Consider the following 18,914-nt stretch of genomic DNA (forward strand, 5'->3'; position numbering starts at 1 on the left):
TAACCTAATGAGGATTCCCTTGTATGTTACTTGTTGCTTTTCCCTTGCTGCTTTAATATTTTTTCTTTGTATTTAATTTTTGATAGTTTGGTTAATATGTGTATTCGCATGTTTATCCTAGGATTAGTCCTGTATGGGACACTCTGCACTTCCTGGACTTGATTGACTATTTCCTTTCCCATATTAGGGAATTTTTCAACTATAATCTCTTCAAATATTCTCTCAGTCCCTTTCTTTTTCTCTTCCTCTTACACTCCTATGATTCAAATATTGGTGCATTTAATGTTGTCCCAGAGGTCTCTGAGACTGTCCTCAGTTCTTTTCATTCTTTTTTCTTTATTCTGCTCTGCAGTAGTTATGTCCACTATTTTACCTTCCAAGTCATTTATCCATTCTTCTTCCTGAGTTATTCTGCTATTGATTCCTTCTAGAGAATTTTTAATTTATTTATTTTGTTGATCATCATTGTTTGTTTGCTCTTTAGTTCTTCTAGGTCCTTGTTTAATGTTTCTTGTATTTTCTCCATTCTATTTCCAAGATTTTGGATCATCTTTACTATCATCACCCTGAATTCTTTTTCAGGTAGATTGCCTGTTTCCTCTTCATTTGTTTGGTCTGTGAGATTTTTACTTTTCTCCTTCATCGGCTGTATGTTTCTGTCTTCTCATTTTGCTTAACTCTCTGTGTTTGGGGTCTCCTTTTCACAGGCTGCAGGTTTGTAGTTCCCATTGTTTTTGGTGTCTTTCCCCAGTGGCTAAGGTTGGTTCAGTGGTTTGTGTAGGCTTCCTGGTGGAGGGGACTGGTGCCTGTGTTCTGGTGAATGAGGCTGGATCTTGTCTTTCTGGTGGGCAGGACCATATCCGGTGGTGTGTTTTGGGGTGTCTGTGACCTTATTATGATTTTAAGCAGTCTCTCTGCTAATGGGTGGGGTTATGTTCCTGCCTTGCTAGTTGTTTAGCATAGGGTGTCCAGCACCGTAGCTTGCTGGTCCTTGAGTGAAGCTGGGTCTTAGCGTTGAGATGGAGATCTCTCGGAGAGCTTTTGCCATTCGATATTACATGGAGCCGGGTGGTCTCTGGTCTACCAATGTCCTGAACTCGGCTCTCCCACCTCAGAGGCACAGGCCTGACACCCGGCCAGAGCACGAAGACTCAGTCAGCCACACGGCTGCTGGTCTTCGAGTCCCCTGGAGAGCCCCACATTTCTTAATTATTGAATTCCCTGACATCTGAAAATGATATGGTTTCACAATCTGTATAACATAATATGCATCTATTCATAGCATAACACAACCTGCAGAGATGTGAGATGAATATTCTCTTCTTAGTAGGTTATAATATGTGATTCTGGCTAGCAAATTTCATTTCTAGGCAAAGAGTTTCTAATAAAAGTGTACCCATCTTCTATGTAAACTTTTTTTATTTCTGTTGTCTATCTTTGGAACATTTCCTGTGGCCTCTTACTTCTTGGATAGTAGAGGGAGATCTTATCACATTATCATTTTTAATTGCTATTTATAATTTACTTGTTTGTCTTCAATGAAAATAATTAGATGTGATGGAGAATTTATGTCTTTCATATTTTTGCTTAAATTATAGGGATATCCAGGTCCTCCTGGGGCTCCAGGAGCCATGGGTCCACTGGGATTACCTGTAAGTATAGAAAAGACTTCTCTTCCCAGTCAATGCAAAACACTCTAGAATATATCATGGTATCTTGAACCTCCTCACTTCTACTTGCTCTATTATTTACTGCTCACTTTTCATAGTATAGTTCTGCAACCTAAAATAAAAAATATCTAAACTTTCTTTTGAATAACCACATATAAGGAAACAGAGTCAGTAATCAAGCTTAGACCTATTGGACAAACAAATCACAAGCACAATTTCCAACATGTTGTTCTTAGAAATTTCCACGTATTCTCAAACTGATAAAATTCATGGAAAATATACCTTTATTCAAAAACTGAGTTTTGAAAAACTCCATTTGTGGTTACAGAAAGATAATGAAGCCTTGTCTCTACAGAGAAAGTTTGCTTATTAAAATTTGAAAGTTATTGTGAACTTAAATGTAAAGAATATCAGCCTTTGTGATCCCCTAAGCAGAACTATTATCAGAAATGGTTTATGCTGTTTTGTGAAGCTTCTGTTTTGAAGATAAGCCCAATCTTCCAGCATACTGATAGATGTGTCATTGACTTCTAAAATGAGGAAGACTGATCTAGGGAACAGTTGCCAATCTTCTTACTCATGTAAGATAAGAAATAGATTTGAGATTCTGTGAAAGTTCACTGTTTTTATCTACCTGTGTTATATAGATAAATAAATATTGTCTTCTAAACACTGGAGACCATTGGGTATAAAAATAATTCATTGTACTTGACTTAGTAACAAATAACAACTTAATCTTCTTTTAGGGCTATTTTTTTGTGGCATGTAAATTTGGAAAATTTTGTGGCATTTTTCATGGTAACAGAAAAAATTCTATTTTTATGTAATGGGATTATCATAAGTACCTAGAGTAATGAGAAAGAAATCTTGCAAAAGTAGCCATTGCTTCTTTGATGGACCAGGCATATTAGACTGGTCAGACTGGCTAAGTGGGTGTCTCCCTTATGTGTTGTGTCTCCCACCACCATATGTGCTCATCCTAAAAACTATGTGGTCAGTGAATATTAAATACTTCCCATTTTTTTTCAGGGTGTAAACACTTAGAAATTAAATTTCTCCAAATAGTAGAGTATGTCAGAAGCAGAATATTGGGGGAGGGTAGTATGGTATTTGTTTAATAATTAAAGCATATTTTTAAAGGAGACTAATCAGTTTTATTTTAAGAATTCCCAAGGAGAATTACATATCATAAGAAAGGTTGTAACTACTGTTCTCGTAACATTCCTGTTAATTGTATAACTGATTTTAAAATTTTCAACATGTAGGGTCCTGTGGGAGCAAGAGGACCACCTGGGAGTCCAGGTCCTAAAGGACGAAGAGTAAGTTATCTAATCAAGGAAGTGCATTAACCTTTTAAAAAATGGTGTCATAAATAGTGATGCGTTCAGCAAAAATAGCTCTATATCTTCTAGATCATGCTTAGAGGTTGTTGGGTTTTTTCTTGTTTTCATTATATTAGATGACCTGCCTACATTAATTTAGATGTAATTCATAATCATTTGTATTTATAAAACCATACTTTTCCATTTTGTGTTTTAGAAATTTCACTTATTGACAAAGAATTCTTCTTTCTTATTCCCAACTTGCAGTTTCATTCTTTGGGGGAATTGTGAACACAAAGATGTTTAAATTATTCTTCTACTCACAAGAGACTTCTATAGCAAGGGATAGTAACAGCATGACAGAATAAGAGTGATAAGAATTAGAATAAGAATACACAGGATGACTAAGAGTTTATTCACTGTAAATAAGAGGTAATATGTCATCATTGTCTAATAATTATGCATAAGAATTAAATTAAAACCTTTCACTCTTTAAGTCTTTTAAACATTAAATCCTTTTTTTTTTCTTTAAAGAAATAAGAACCACCATTTATTGCGTGCCTGTCACGTGCCAGGCACTTTTACATATACCATCTAACCTAATACTCAAAACCACTCTAGGAAGGAGAGGCATTTATCTCAGATATCACAGTTGAGGAAAACGGGGCTCAGAGAGTTTAAGTATATGAACTGTAGACACGCAGGTCTGTGGCACAACCAGGATTCAAACCTTAGTGTGTCTGATTCCAAACCGTATGCTTATTCAATACCCCTATTGAATTTTTGAGTATTTTTCCTTGATTAATTTGAATATGTGGGCTTTAAGAACTCTGTTTTCTCCCTTGGCTTTCCCTTGACTTTTACAGCTAGTGAAGAAAATATTACAAAATTCTAAAAGCATGGCCTCCAAATAACAAAGTTTTTTTTTTTTTTTTAAACTGCCATTTTCCAGTTGGCAAATGGGAGAAAAAGGCTCAGTTTAAAATAACAACTTTAGGAATTCACTGGCAGTCCAGTGGTTAGGATTTGGTGCTATCAGTGCCGTGGCCCAGGTTCAATCCCTGGTCAGGGAACTAAGATCCTGCAAGCTGTGCAGCATGGCCAAAAGAAAGAAAAGAAAAGAAGAGAAAATAGGCAAAATAAATAAATAACGACTTTAATTTAATGTGCTGTGTTTTAGGTGAAGATTAAAGAAAGAGAGCAAATTTTTCTGTACTGTCACTTCTTTTCTGAAAAACAGTTTTCCTTTCTGGCTTATGGATTTACAGTCTACAAATAATCCTGATGGCCACATCTATTTTAGCCCAAATGAGATTTAAAATAATAAAATAAAAACTCATGGAAGATGATCTCTACTCTGTCATTTTAGTGGTCTGTACCCTGCCAGCATTCAGTACTTGGTTAGGTCAAATGTGTTTATTCAACTTTGTATTACTCATAGTGGGAAAGTTCAACCAGTTTTGTGAAAGATTTAAAAAAACAGAAATACTTACTTTGGTTAGCTAAGTAATTGAGGTCTTATTGATTATCCAGGCATAAGCCATGTACCTAAGCAAGATATGTTTCTGAACCACTTGTACTGTCTGATAAGTCATATGGAAAGTTCATATTCTCTGCAGTTTTCTAACCTCCCTGTGATCCTTGGGCAAATTATTACTCTTTGCTGGTTTGACACTTTGTTTTCAATTCTCACCTCTTCAGGTGTCTATTTTCCTCTCATCCTCCAAATACGTTTTACTGATTTGTTCCCAAATGGCTTCTCATAATTATTTAAAGTTCACCAGTATTTTCTAAACAAGGTCTTTTTGTTTAGAAATAAGGGCTTTGTTTAATGCAAAAGTGCTTCCTTTATAGGAGAATATTTCAAATAATCAGTGAACATTGGGAATATCAAAAAGAACTAAAGACCAGAATATTTGGGAAAGAATATAGTATTATGAAGTTCCATTCTAATTATCACCTAATATCTTCTTCTCCCATCAATCCATTCTCCAATCTATTCTCCACTATAGATGTGATCATAATAAATATCCTTTCAAATATTTTTCACTCACAAAAAATGAGAATATATGTCCAGCCCACAGGGATAAATGAAAAAAGTATCTGGCTGGGAATTCCTGTGCCCCAGCCCTTCCTTGCTACCCCAAAGGCTGAGGGAGTCAGTATTTCCAGCACACCTGTAACACTTTATGACACACAACTGTGTCACAGTACATTGGAGGAGAAGCTAGGCACATTTTCACTAGGAGGCCACACAAAGAACTCTCATTATGAAACTAGTGCTTGTGTGCCCTTGCTGTTCTGCCTGTGGTTTGTACTATTATCATAGGTGAACATGCAAACATCATGAATGGTAGGACCACAACCCAAGGAGTCTGCCTGTCCTTCTGCTTCTCTCCTATCCATCCATCTGCCATTCATCTATCTAACATTTACTGATATAATACCGTCTGTCAAACACTCTCTTACTATCATGGAGGAGTCAAGGTTAACTTTTGCTTAGATCTAAACCACATGGATTTTACGGTTTAATGACTTACAGTCCAGTGGCTTTTAAAGTATCATACAATATTGACAGAGAATAGCAAAAGCTCAGACAAGCAACAATACCTGCCATCTCAGGAAATAACCTAAGCAACTTAGTATTATGAAAATTTTTCTAACTAGTTTTATGAAGGTTGTGTAATCCTGCCCCTTATATAACTGAAAAAAATAACAGGATTAGCTGAAAATATTCATGTAGTTTGAGATTGTTTGATGAGAGAGTTACCTGTAGCCAACTTTAACTTTTCCAAAAGAGGATAAAGAAAAGATTAGATTTTTTTTTAAAACTTAACCAGAATACATTCTTCAAGAGCTTTATAGGTAGAGATTTTAAGGCAGGTATTAGAAAAAATAACTTTATACCCAATTAGGTACCTATTATAATATTGCTTGTATAATTTTCTTATAGCTTGTCCTGAAGCTTGTTATGTCTCAGGAGTCAAAGAATAACTCCAGGGATAACTTCTACAACCAATATCAAAGTGAAACTTGCAGATATTGATAAAGCTAAGCTTTTAGCTAATTAACCAACCCTTAATTGAAGCATAGAGAAAACCAAACTTTCCTAGAGTTCTGCCAGCCTTAACCTCTTTAACTAGCAACCTCAGGCTTTATAGCCTTTAATTAAATATAATTGTTGTACTTAGACTTTTTTTTTAACTTAATGTGGTTACCTTAGTCATCACAGTGGGAGCAGAAACTTCTCTTTCGTTTTTCCCTGTCTAGTCCTGGTTTAGTAAATGAAGTAATAAATGTGAAAGTACTTTTAAGTAAAAATATTTTTTAATGGAAAACATTAAAAAATGAGTGATTATCACTAAAGTATTCCTTAATTTTGGAGGGAGTTCCTTTCACCTATAATACCAATCAGCATTTTACTCGTGTTTAATATTCATTTTGTAAACTTCACGTCCTCTATTTCAGCCTGAATTCACTTGATAACAGGATTACATCTATTTATTTTTTAACACTTGAAAAAATATTATAAACTTAATAAAGCATAGTTATTCAAAGTATTTAGACATTATGTGAATCAGGTGACTCACTTATATTGATATCTGCAGGCTTCAGTTGCTTCATCTTACAAAGCAGGGTTTAGACTAGTTCAGCCTTGACAGTGGGTGATCTATGTGCTGAGGCAGAAACTGGCAGTTAATTATGAGACTTTCTTCCTGAGCTCAGTGCAGCCTTTTCTGCATATATATCTAGGCAACCACTTAATCTTATTTTTATCTAAGAAATGAGACTTTTTCAATCATTTTTGGACCAAACAATTTTTAAAATTCTTTTTAACTTATTACTCTATGTTTGGGGGCCTTTTGAAGCTTTATCCTTAATGGCTGCTAACTTTTAAACCTAGACAGAATGACTTCTAACTCTAGCATTAGCCTTCGAGGATTTACCATTGTGGTTGGTTGTCTAGAGTCAAAATTGTTATCTTCTCCCCACTCTCCCCCACTTTCTACCCTAAACAAGCTTACACTTCCAATTTGTTTTTATATTAATGCTGTCATAATTCCACTGGTTACTTACTAACAAAATATCCAAGAAAGTCAGAACTTTCATGTTGCAAAGGAGTTAAGTGCCTAGTTACCAGTGGATACATTTCTAGATCTTACTTGTTTTCTGTGGTATTTTAGAATGCTAACCACTGATTCCTTTTCATATTTTCTCAGCCACGTTCTGTTATTACTCCAAAAAAATTTGGAAAGTGTTTTCTTACAGGGCAGAAAAAAGAAAATAAGCATAGAAGGTGCTGGAGAAAGAGAATCAATACAGGTTACTGATAAGATGAAGGTGATTATTGGAGCAAGGTCCTGAGGGATCTTTGCACTTAAAACTTCAGAGTCATCCTTTAAACATTGTTCTTTTTTTCCATCTTCAGTTACTTAATTGTCAAACATTCCAAGGAAGCCCCCACCTCAGGACCTTTGCAGTTGCTATTTCTCCTGCCAGAATGATCTTCCCCAAGTTATTTGCATAGCCTGCAGTCTCAGCTCCTTCAGATCTACCCACATGTCACTTTAGAGAGCCTTCTCAGACCCTGATCTAAAGTGGGGGCCCCCACCTTGGACTCCTTCTAGTCCCTTAACCTCCTTTATTTTTCTTCATTACACTTGACTATCTATAGTCATTTTATATTTTAATTTTATATATCTATTTGCTTGTTTATAAATTCAGGGATTCGTCTCTTCTCCCTACTGTATCCTCTGGGGCTAAAACAATACCTGGCCTTATAGTTGGCACTCAGTAAATGTTTGTTGAATGAACAACAACACACTTTGAAAGTCACTTATCTATTAAGTCCATACTCCTCAATTTGACATTCAAGGTCCTGTACGTTAATACTTTAACTTAGTTTTGCAGTCTTTTATGGGAAAATAGGATCAAAAAGTAAACTGGGGACAGATCATGGAGTACCTTAAGTATAGACAGAAATTGTAAGGCTAGAGCTATGGCTTTAGCTATAGTATGCCCAGTGGAGCTATAGATCCTCATGGAGTGTGACTCTCCAATCCTGTGGATGTGTCCAAGAGGATCAGGGTATGCACTTACCCTAAGGGCACCCAGGAAGAGAGTCCTGTTTACAGTAAGCAGGGTTGTTTTTTTTCTTTTTTTGGGGGGGGGGGGTGGTCTGGAGATTTTTATTTCAGAAGGTTTTTATTTACAAAATCAATTTCTTTAATAGATACAAAGTTATGCAAAGAATCTCTTTGTCCTTGACCTGTTTTGAGTTCTTGCTTTTGAAGAATGGATCAGTTTACCCCAAAGGTGTAGAATTTATGTGTGAAGAGTTGTTTCTATCAATAGTAGTCCCTTATTTTCCCTTTAATGTCTCAGCGGTCTGTAGTGATACCTTCTCCTTCATTTCTTTTTTTTAAATTTATTTATTCAAATTTATTCATTTTTGGCTTCATTGGGTCTTCACTGCTGCACGTGGGCTTTCTCTAGTTGCACGGAACAGGGGCTACTCTTCGTTGCAGTGCGTGGACTTCTCATTGCGGTGGCTTCTCTTGTCGCGGAGCACAGGCTCTAGGTGCGCAGGCTTTAGTAGTTGTGGCTTGCGGGCTCAGTAGCTGTGGTTTGCGGGCTCTAGAGCACAGGCTGAGTAGTTTTTGTGCACAGGCTTAGTTGCTCCGCGGCATGTGGGATCTTCCCGGAAGTAAGCGGCTTTTTAATAGGATAAAGCTAAACTAAGCTGGCCTCAGATGGGATACAATAGAAGATATTGAAGCCTACGGGACTTCTTCAAATCAGCATGTTGTATTGGGAGATTTGTATCACTGTTTTGTATAGAAATCTTCAGCACTTCCTCATTGCTTATTGATTCAAATATAAACTCAAGTCCTTCACGTTTTAAATCCCAGTCTTTTCACAATTATTTATTTGTATAGAAATACTAAAAAAATACTCCATCTAATCACCAGCTCAGCTAAACAAACTAGTTTTTTCATTCTTAAGTATCTTTTTTCGTGCTTCTTTACCCTTTTCTCATACTATGCCTCCATCTAGAATTTCTTTTAGAGCATGATTTCTGACTGTCAAAATAATATCTTCATTCCCTTTACAAACGTGTGAAAGCTCTCTCCCTCCTTTGATCCCTTTAGCCCTTAACACACAGTATCTCTGCCTATTTTATAGTTATTTATATAATTTACCTTATCTCATAATGTGGATTCCCATAACACTTAATACAGTGCCTTTTTCACAGTATATGTTCAGTTAATGGTTGTAGAATTAAATTAATTCCCTTGCAAAGGACTTTAAGATCTTCCAAGGACAGTTATAATTAGGCAAGGAACATATACTGTCCTCTTTCATTAGAGAATGACTTTTGCAACTAATGCTTCTTCATAACTAATTACTGAATTAATATTGATAGCAACATAGCTGAGAAGTTTTAAATTTACATGAACATTCCCAGCAACATTTTCTATTCCTTTTCTGTGCCCCTTGCCATCTTTCAGCTGTCAAGCAGGTGCATAGCGGGGAACAGTGCAGTCAGCATTCTTTTTCTAATAAAGTGATGAGAAGAGTTCCATTTCAAAAATATAAAACTTAGGAAGACTGTTTGGACAAACAAACCAGCCACTTTAAAGTCAATTTAGAGTTATTTTTAGAATAAATCCTGGATTTCTGCAGAGTAAAGGATAAGATAAACAAAATACTCAAGTAACAAACCTATGCTATAGCTACCTCAACAACTGAATCAGCTGTTTTTGTGGTCATCTGATTTACTATTTGGCATTAAATCTTGAAAACACTGGCCTGATTCTCCCATGCCCATGGGTCCATCCATATACTCAGCTGTAGTCTTTACTGTGTCTATGGCACAGAAACAAGCAAAAGGAGTTTTTCAACTAAAAAAGAGTCCAGTGTCTCCATTTGTAAGGATGCATAACAGTAAAAAAGAAACATTTAAAATTAACAACAAGATATTTTTTCCATCTCTAGGGACCAAGAGGACCAGATGGTGTCTTAGGAGAACAAGGTATACAAGGTGCCAAGGTAATCACTTATTTTCTCATTTCATACACAGTGAAATATTTTTGAGCCCACATGTCCTACCTGTCTAAACAATGATGTATTTCCTTATAAAAGTATGGTTCTAATTTTTTTCTTAGTTTAAGTATGAAACATACATAAAGTTTTTACTACACACACAGAAATGTATTCTTTTTATTATTGAACTATGTATTTGATGTCTTATTTTTTGGTATGTGAGTGTATGTTAGTATGTATAAGACCATAATTCACATTCTGATTAACTCACCTGGTATTGATTCTTGTTAGGGTGAAAAAGGAGATCAAGGAAAAAGAGGGCCTTATGGTCTTATTGTAAGTAGTAAAATATTTCACATTAAAGATGAACATATAATATCTTCCATTTTTCTTGGTGTGTGATTCATATTTGGGGAGGGGGTTGCTTGACCCAGGCATTTTCTTTCTTATGTAGGGTAAGACTGGAAACCCTGGAGAGAGAGGAGTTCAAGGGAAACAAGTAAGTAATTAAAAATTGCCAAGCTATAAGCAAAGTTTATCCACTTTATTCTCTGATACAACTCTTATTTAGTAATCAGTATTTTAGACTAAGAGAATACAAGTTATTTTCCTCCTTCAGTCCTTGGGTCAGTCTTTTATTGAGGCAAATTGCTTACTCAATCTGGGCCTTTTTTGTACCTATCTATAAACAGGTGGTGATAACTGATACTTTTACTTCACCTCTGCTATCATAGTTTTTCTGTAAAATCCATTTCAGGATAAAGTGGTATGATGTCATGTAAATATGACAGAATATTAATAAAGCTAACAAGAAACTTCTTTGAGGCTTCTTGCCTAGTTTCATTTTAACTCACCTTGAGTGTTGTTTGCACCCTTGGAGTGTGGAGCTATGTGTGTCATCATGTTTTCCCATGGCACTGCTCTAAGAGTTTTTAATACTATATAATGCTAAATATTTTCCTACCATCAGAAATCTCAGAATTATATAATTTCTTCTCTGGAACACAAGTTCTGTGGTTATCATCACTAACTGAGGGGGAGTAAAGTGTATTTTTTAAGAAAGAAATATATACACACACACATATATATTACACATATATATATATAATTTTGAGCACATGAGCTTGGATATATGGGTTTTTAATTCCATTTGTAATCATAATTTTTAATGACATTTTGATTTGTCATATATATATGTATAATTTAAAGTTATTAAATTAGATCATAATTTAAATACACTGCAACCGAAGAGTCAGAAAAGGAGAGGACAAAAATGTTTTAGCTGCTGTAGTAATTATCACTAATGTCACTGCATTTACTTGTTCCTCTATGAAATCTGCTGCCCCCTGCCGGTTGTTTCCCATAATAGCATTATATTTACCAACGGTCAAACCTAAAGTAGCAGAGACTTAAAAGAGAAAAATGACTGTATCCAGGGAAAGAACTTGTGTGTGACATTATATTATTAATTGACGTCATCGCCAAAGAACATTCCTTGAGTATTAATATTCATCATCTAAGTTTCTATTATATCAGTGTAAATGGTGTTTCTGGAGATTCTTTCCACTTTGCTACACTGTATACAAAACCAATATGTTATAGTTGAGTGGAGAAATTTCGAATTTATCAGGTCCATTCCTCTTACTTTAGAAAACTGAGGCCAAGAGAAATAAAATTACTTACTCATTTTGTACATTGTTGACACTCCTTAGAGTTTTACCTTCATTTTCAGCCTATCAGATATGCATGGATAAATGTAAAATTTGATATTTGATTTTCTCAATCAAATAAAAGTTACTAGAACCATTTTGTAACGGTAGCTTATGGCAAACAAGTTTCATAGACTACCGGAAGAGTAAAGTTACCTTAGTGAGGGACAGTTGATCATGGGTTAATACTAGTTGTTGAGGTTTACTTAACTTTATATCTACATTATCTCCTCGGTCTTGATCGAACTGAAAGAGAATTTTGAGATCTGAGGGAAGCTTGGATCAATTAATCCAAAAAATCCAGATGCCCCAAAGATTTATTTGATCCTGCACGGTAATCTCAGCATCTCTCATTATTTATGCACTGTCAACAAGCAGGTAGTGCTGTATAATAGAAAGATACACTGGAGATCAGATTGACCTTTGTTCTAGTGCACACTCCTAATAGCTGTATAGTCTTGGTTAGATTGGTTAGCTGTCTGGATCATATTTTCTTCATCTGTAAAATAAAGATACATCTCTAAACTGTCATAATTCTAAAGCTAGGTATTACAAGGAAATTGGTAACACATATAGTACTCTGCTAGTCCAGATAAACAGGAGAAGTATATTTGTCTATGGGCCAACATTGTTTCCTATACTTGCCTTCCATCCACACGTATATCTGACTCAAAGGGCGAATCAAGAAGAAAGGATATGATTCATTGTGTTATTAAGGTGATAAAGCCTGAGTAACTTTTTAGTTTTCTAGATCTTATAAAAACTATAACAGCTCATACATTACTGATTTTTATTTAGGTATTCTTTCAGTTGATGAGTTAAGGGTATTAAATTCTCCGACTATGATTTGGCATTTGTCTGTGCCTCTCTTTAATTCTGTCAGAGTTTGCTTTATGTATTTTGAAACTATTTTTAGAGTATTCACATTATGATTACTATGTCTTCCCAATCAACTGAGCCTTTTATCATTACAAAATGTTCCTCTATATCTCTGGTAATACTTCTTATCCCTGATAATACTGTTTGTTTTGAAATCTACTTTATTTGATATGTAAGTTTCTCTAACTGTTTGCATGGCATATCTTTTTCATTCATTTATTTTCACACCATCTGTGCCTTGATGTTTAAAGTGAATGTCTTAAAGATAGATCTTGCCTTTTTATTCATTCCAAAAACCTCTGCCTTTTAATTAGTGTTTGCTCCATTTCCACTTAATGTAGTTATTGATGTGGTTGGATTTAGGTCTACCATTTTTATGGCTGTTTCTCCTCTGTCGTGGCATCAGTGGTGGTGTGCAGTGCCTTCTTCAGGCACTGAATGATTTTGAGAACTCCACTCTAATTTAACTATTCACTTTTTAGCTCTACTTCTCATTATTACTTTTAAGTGGTTATTCTAGGTCGTGAGTCAGCAAACTTTCTCTGTAGAGTGCCACAAAATATTTCAGGCTTTGTGGGCCGTATGGTCTCTGTCACAACTACTCAGCTCTAGTGTCATCATAGTGTGAAAGTAACCATAGATGGTATATAAAGCAATGAGCATGACTATTCAAAAAAAACTATATACAAAATCAGGTGATGGTCCAAATTTGGCCCTCAGACTGTAGTTTGCCAACCCGTGGTTTAGGGATCACATTGTAACTTTCCTCTGTCTACTTAGAGTTAATACAGTAATACTTAACATAATTGTAAGAAACTTGCAGCCATAGAGGGCTGTTTACCAGCATCCTGTCTTATATGCTCTATTTGTTTTATATCTATATAAGTTATAAACCCCATATTGCAAAGTTAAAATTCTACTTTAATATAAATGAAACATAAATTAGAGATATTTAGGAGGAAAGTAGTGGTTTTTAAAATTATCCATGAACTTACTATTTCTGGTGCTCTTCATTCCTTTCTACAGATGCACATTTCTAAGTGGTATACTTCCCTGCAGCCTACAGAACTTCCTTTAGATTTCTTATAGTCAGGTTCTTCTAGTGATGAATTCTCTTCATTTTTCTTTATTTCACCTTTATTCTTGAAGGATATTTTCACTGGTTATGGAATTCTGGGTCAACAGGGTTTTTTGTTTGTTTGTTTCCATTCAGCATTGTAAAGATGACATGCCATTTATTTTGGGCCTGCATTATTTCTGATGAGAAGTTCACACTTATCTTTATCATTATTCCCCTGCATATAATATATCATTTTTCTCTGGCTGCTTTCAAGATTCTCTCTTTATCTTTGTCTTTCAGTAGTTTGACTGTGATGTGTCTAGATGGATTTTCTTCACATTTATCCAGCTTAATGTTTGCTGAGTTTCTTGCATGTGTAAATTTGCCTTCACTAAATTTGGAAATTTTTCAACTTTTTTTTTAGGATATTTTTTTCTACACCATTTTCTCTCTCCTTTCCTTCTTGTATTCTAATTAAATATATGTTAGTCATTTTGATTACCTTAGATCCCTGGGGCCCTGTTCATTCCTATTTCAATCTTTCTTTTTCCTGTTTGTTTGTTTTTTTTTTCCAATTGGGAAACCGGAATCTATCTTCTCTAACTTGTTAAGCCTTTCAATAAAATTTTATTTATGATATTGTATTTTTAAGTTTTATTTGGATATTTAATTTTCGGCTCTATAATTGTCATTGTTTCTTTTTACAAATGCTCTTTTCTGGGATTTCCTATTTGTTTATTCATCATGAGTATATTTTTATTTACATTATTGAGCATATTTATACTTACTACTTTAAAATCATGTGATACATAATAACATCTTTGTAATCTTGAGTTTGGTCTCCATTAATTTCCTTTTCTTATAAATATGGGAAATTTTCCCTGTCTAATAATTTTGAATTGTATCTTGAACATTTTGACTGATTCATTTTAGTGACTCTAAAGTCTGTTATATTTCTTTGAAGAGTACTGTTTTGTTTTTAACTTGGCAGGCAGTTAACTTGACTGGTAAAACTCCAAGTTTTCTCTCCTCTGTGGTAGGTGGCTGCTGAAATCTCTATTAAGTTCTTTTAGCCTTGTCTGAGCTACTTGGAGTCTACCATACCAATACAAACCTTAAGTGTCAGCAAGAGCTATAAGCAGAGTTTATATTTGCAATCTGAGGCTCCTCTTTGGCTCTTTCTTTCACCACTTTTCACCATCTATGGTCACTTCAAATTCTGCCCTAGGGTCCTACATGCCAATAAGACTGAAGGTTTCTATCCTACCTTATCTTAATCATCTTGTATGGCTTCTCATCTGGCTAAAAGCCATATAAAAAAATCAGAAACTCAACTAGTGTCATTCCTTCTTTCAAGTGTAGACCCTACTACTCTAGTTCCTGCCTATTTTTGGTCTTTCTTCAGTGCTTTCATATCTTTCCTTTTTAATATTTTATCTTGGGTTTATAGTTATCTCTATATAGATTGGTTTGATAGGAGCAACTTGGCCAATATTGGAAGTGGAAACAATTAGCATTTCTTCTTTAAATATAGTTTTTTCTGTAGTAACTCAGAATACTTGAGAAGCATTTATTTCATAATCTTTACAATACAAAAAGTATACAGTATTAACTCTATTCTTTCCCGTTCTTCAGACAATGAAGCAGAATGCACACATTTTCATGATCCTACAGTGAAAGTGTGGCAATAGAAATAACATTTATATACTCCCTTGCTTATTCTCATAAAATGTCTTGATGATGCTCGAAACATGTTTATTTAAAATGGAAAGACATTGAATGCTTGATTTCTCATGGAATTCAGTAAAAAACAGTTTAGTGTAGTGGAACAGCATGGCATTGGAGTCAGACACATTCGAGGTCAGATTCTGTTTCTGTCACTTATAGCTGTTTTGGCTTTGTACAAATTATTTAACCTCTCTGAGCCTCAGTTTCCCTATCATTAAAATGAGATACCTTTTATAACAAATGATGCTCATTATGTGCTCAGCACGGGCTCTCAATAAATAGCAACCACGATAGTCGTTATCCTCCTCTTCATCATTGCCATAATTGCTGAGATGCATCATAGAGCAAGGAGTTGTACTACAAATAATGTATTTCAGTAACATCTGAAAAGCCTTAAAGGGAATTTTTATTTTGTGCCAGCTTTTGCTTTTCTTCTTCATCTCCAATAAAAATAATTAGAATCCATTTAGGTCATTTCATAGCTTTGCCTAACAGCATTTATGCACCATTAACAGTATTACAAGTACATATTAAGCTTAATATTGTGTGCAAACACACTTTACAAAGCAAACTGGGCAGACATTATTTAAGGTTCTGAACTCTTGCTGTATGTTCAATTGGTATACCAGGCACAGAGGGATCCCTTATATTGATCCCTTAATTTAGGAGTCCAGAGTACATGAGTAGCAGATGATTTTCATGATTTAAACATGGTCTTACTCCAATAGGAGTCCATGAGATTTTGCATATCTCCCTTTCTCTAACCAGACAATCATATGTAACTAAACATAGCATTGATAATCATAACTTAGAAGATTCTTTGTTGCTAGAAATCTGAACGTCTTTACTTCTAATTTAATATCATATTTTTTATATTTCAATTTTAAGATAAAATGGTAATTGTGATCTGCTGTATAATTGCCAAACTTTCCAAGGTCAGTAATGTAGAATAAACAAGGGCAGTATTTTATACATCATTAGTAGTCATCAGTGTCTGGCACATAGTACATGCTCAGTTAATCTTTAAATGGAAGGATCAAAGAGGACCTGGAATTTAATTTAGAGTTTTACATACAATTTTAGAATATACCCCCATATCTAAGACTAAATTTTATGGTACCATAGGTGACATGATGTAAAAATGGAGGAAAATAAAGAACATTGGAGAGGTCCAATTTGATCATTTCTGGTCATCTAGGTTCTGAGAGCTTTGTGGCTTCCCAGGTTATAAGGGCATAAGTCATACTTATTAATACATCACAAGTATATTATTTTTGAAAAAAACTTCTTATATTGATATTAAAAGTATAAAGAATCCGAATCTAAAATAATTCTGGATGACAAATATTTGTCACTGTATAGGAGTGGAGATTAAATATAAAGAATACATGTAGATATAAAGAACCCTTACAACTCAACAGTAAAATAATAAACAACACAATGAAAAAATGAGCAAAAGGACTTGAGTAAGCATTCCTTTAAAGAAGATATACAAACGGCCAATAAATATATGAATATATGCTCAGTATCACTAGTCATTAGGGAAATACAAATTGAAACTATATTGAGATACCACTTCCCATCCAGAATGACTATTATTAAACACACACACACACCTATATATACAGAAAAAATAACCAGTGTTGGCAAGGATGTGGAGAAATGGGAATACTTGTGCTATGCTGGTGGGAATGTAAAATGGTGGAGCTGCTATAGAAAACAGTATGCCTAGCTCCTCAAACAGTTAAACATAGAATTACATATAATCCATCAACTCCACTTCTTCATATACCCCAAAGAATGGAAAGCAGGGATACAAACAGATACTTGCACACCAATGTTTATAGGAGCATTAGTCGCAATATCCAAAGGGTAGAAAACCCCAAGTGTTCATTGATGATGAATGGGTAAACAAAATGTGGTATATGCATACAAGGGAATATTATTCAACCTTGAAAAGGAAGGAAGTCTTGACACATGTTACAAATGGATGAATCTTGAAGACATCATGAAATAAGCCAGACACAGAAGAACAAATATTGTATGATTCCACTTATATAAGGTACTTAAAGTAGTCAAATTCATAGAGACAGAAAGTAGAGTCATGTGTTGCCAGGGAAAGAGGGTAGGGGATAGGGGGTTATTTAATGGGTACAGAGTTTCAATTTGGGAAGATAAAAAGTTCTGAAAATAGGTGGTGGTGATGCTAGCACAACAATGTGAATATACTTAATGCCACAGTACTGTAAATTTACACATACTATACATTTAAAAATTGCTAAAGTGGTGAATTTTATGTTAGGCATATTTTTCCACAAAAGAAAAAACAAATAGAGGTAGACAGAAAAATTAGATGGGAGGATCTTGAGGGAAAGCTGAGGTAGGGAAACTGACTAAAACATTTTCAAGCATCACTTTTTCTTCAAGTTTTGCCTTTGTTTATTCAGGGTTTACAAGGACCCCCTGGGAGTACAGGAGACGGGGGATTTGCAGGAGAACCAGTAAGTTTATCTTCATGTGTTTTTAATTGTGTTTATTTTTTTGTATAATATATTTTACCTATCTGTTATTATTGCCTGTTGTGCTGTGGCTGGTATGTTTTGGAAATCGTCATGGGCACCTAATTATAAGAATGAATATTTTGCTGTGAATATAATTTTTAGTGCCTTCCTGGTTTCATAAAGTCAAATTTGGTCCTGTTTGCCTGGAAGTGTTAAAACTTCACATATTTCTATTTTCAGCAAAGATAATTATTAAATCTCAGAATTTTTTTCTGAACGGCTTGCTGTTTGTATAATAATTATTACACTGCCCACCCACACACAAAATCACATTTATGAGGGCAACTCTATAACAAAAGACCATATAGAGAAGCCAGACTCTACATGTAATGGGCCAAAATGTGGAAACTTGACAGAAATGCTGTTAGACCAATAATTCAAAAAGAGTCGCATCTTTCTCCCTCACTGGGGAAACTGGCAGTGGCAGCACCTTTGGAGGCTGATCAGCTGAGCTGCGAGCCTGCCAGTGGGAGGTCGGACAGACTGACTGCAGAGGCGACAGTTGGACAGACAGCGGGGCAGCCAGACGGCTCGAGTCACCTCAAGTTCGCTATGAGCTGGGGCACAGATCTTTGGCCATGTGGATGAAAGGCTCTTGGTGCTGCAGCCAGGAGTCAGTGCTGCGCCTCTGAGGTGGGAGAACCAACTTCAGGACACTGGACCACAAGAGACCTCCCAGCTCCACATAATATCAAATGGCGAGAATCTCCCAGAGATCTCCATCTCAACAGCAGCACCGAGCTTCACTCAACGTCCAGCAAGCTACAGTGCTGGATACCATATGGCAAACAACTAGCAAGACAGGAACACAACCACACCCATTAGCAGAGAGGCTGCCTCAAGTCATAATAAGTCCACAGACACCCCCAAACACACCACCAGATGTGGACCTGCCCACCAGAAAGACAAGATCCAGCCTCATCCACCAGAACACAGGC

General features: G+C 35.3%; 1 protein-coding gene and 1 long non-coding RNA gene across 3 annotated transcripts in view; one reads left to right on the forward strand and one right to left on the reverse strand.

Moving 5' to 3' along the window:
* Positions 1–15,025, reverse strand: part of LOC141275718 (uncharacterized) — a 40,356-nt gene extending 25,331 nt beyond the window's left edge. The window contains exon 1 of the long non-coding RNA XR_012323967.1: positions 10,311–15,025. This is a non-coding gene — a long non-coding RNA (uncharacterized lncRNA). The remainder of the gene's footprint in view (positions 1–10,310) is intronic.
* COL24A1 (collagen type XXIV alpha 1 chain) overlaps positions 1–18,914 on the forward strand; it is a 392,639-nt gene that overhangs the window by 236,562 nt on the left and 137,163 nt on the right. For both annotated transcript variants that reach the window (XM_073787806.1, XM_073787804.1), the window contains 6 exons: positions 1,599–1,652; positions 2,936–2,989; positions 9,992–10,045; positions 10,331–10,375; positions 10,494–10,538; positions 17,863–17,916. In XM_073787806.1, the coding sequence (XP_073643907.1) occupies positions 1,599–1,652; positions 2,936–2,989; positions 9,992–10,045; positions 10,331–10,375; positions 10,494–10,538; positions 17,863–17,916 (306 nt within the window). The remainder of the gene's footprint in view (positions 1–1,598; positions 1,653–2,935; positions 2,990–9,991; positions 10,046–10,330; positions 10,376–10,493; positions 10,539–17,862; positions 17,917–18,914) is intronic.

This window comes from Tursiops truncatus, chromosome 1 (assembly GCF_011762595.2).
Source record: "Tursiops truncatus isolate mTurTru1 chromosome 1, mTurTru1.mat.Y, whole genome shotgun sequence".
In the NCBI taxonomy this organism is placed as follows: Eukaryota; Metazoa; Chordata; class Mammalia; order Artiodactyla; family Delphinidae; genus Tursiops; species Tursiops truncatus.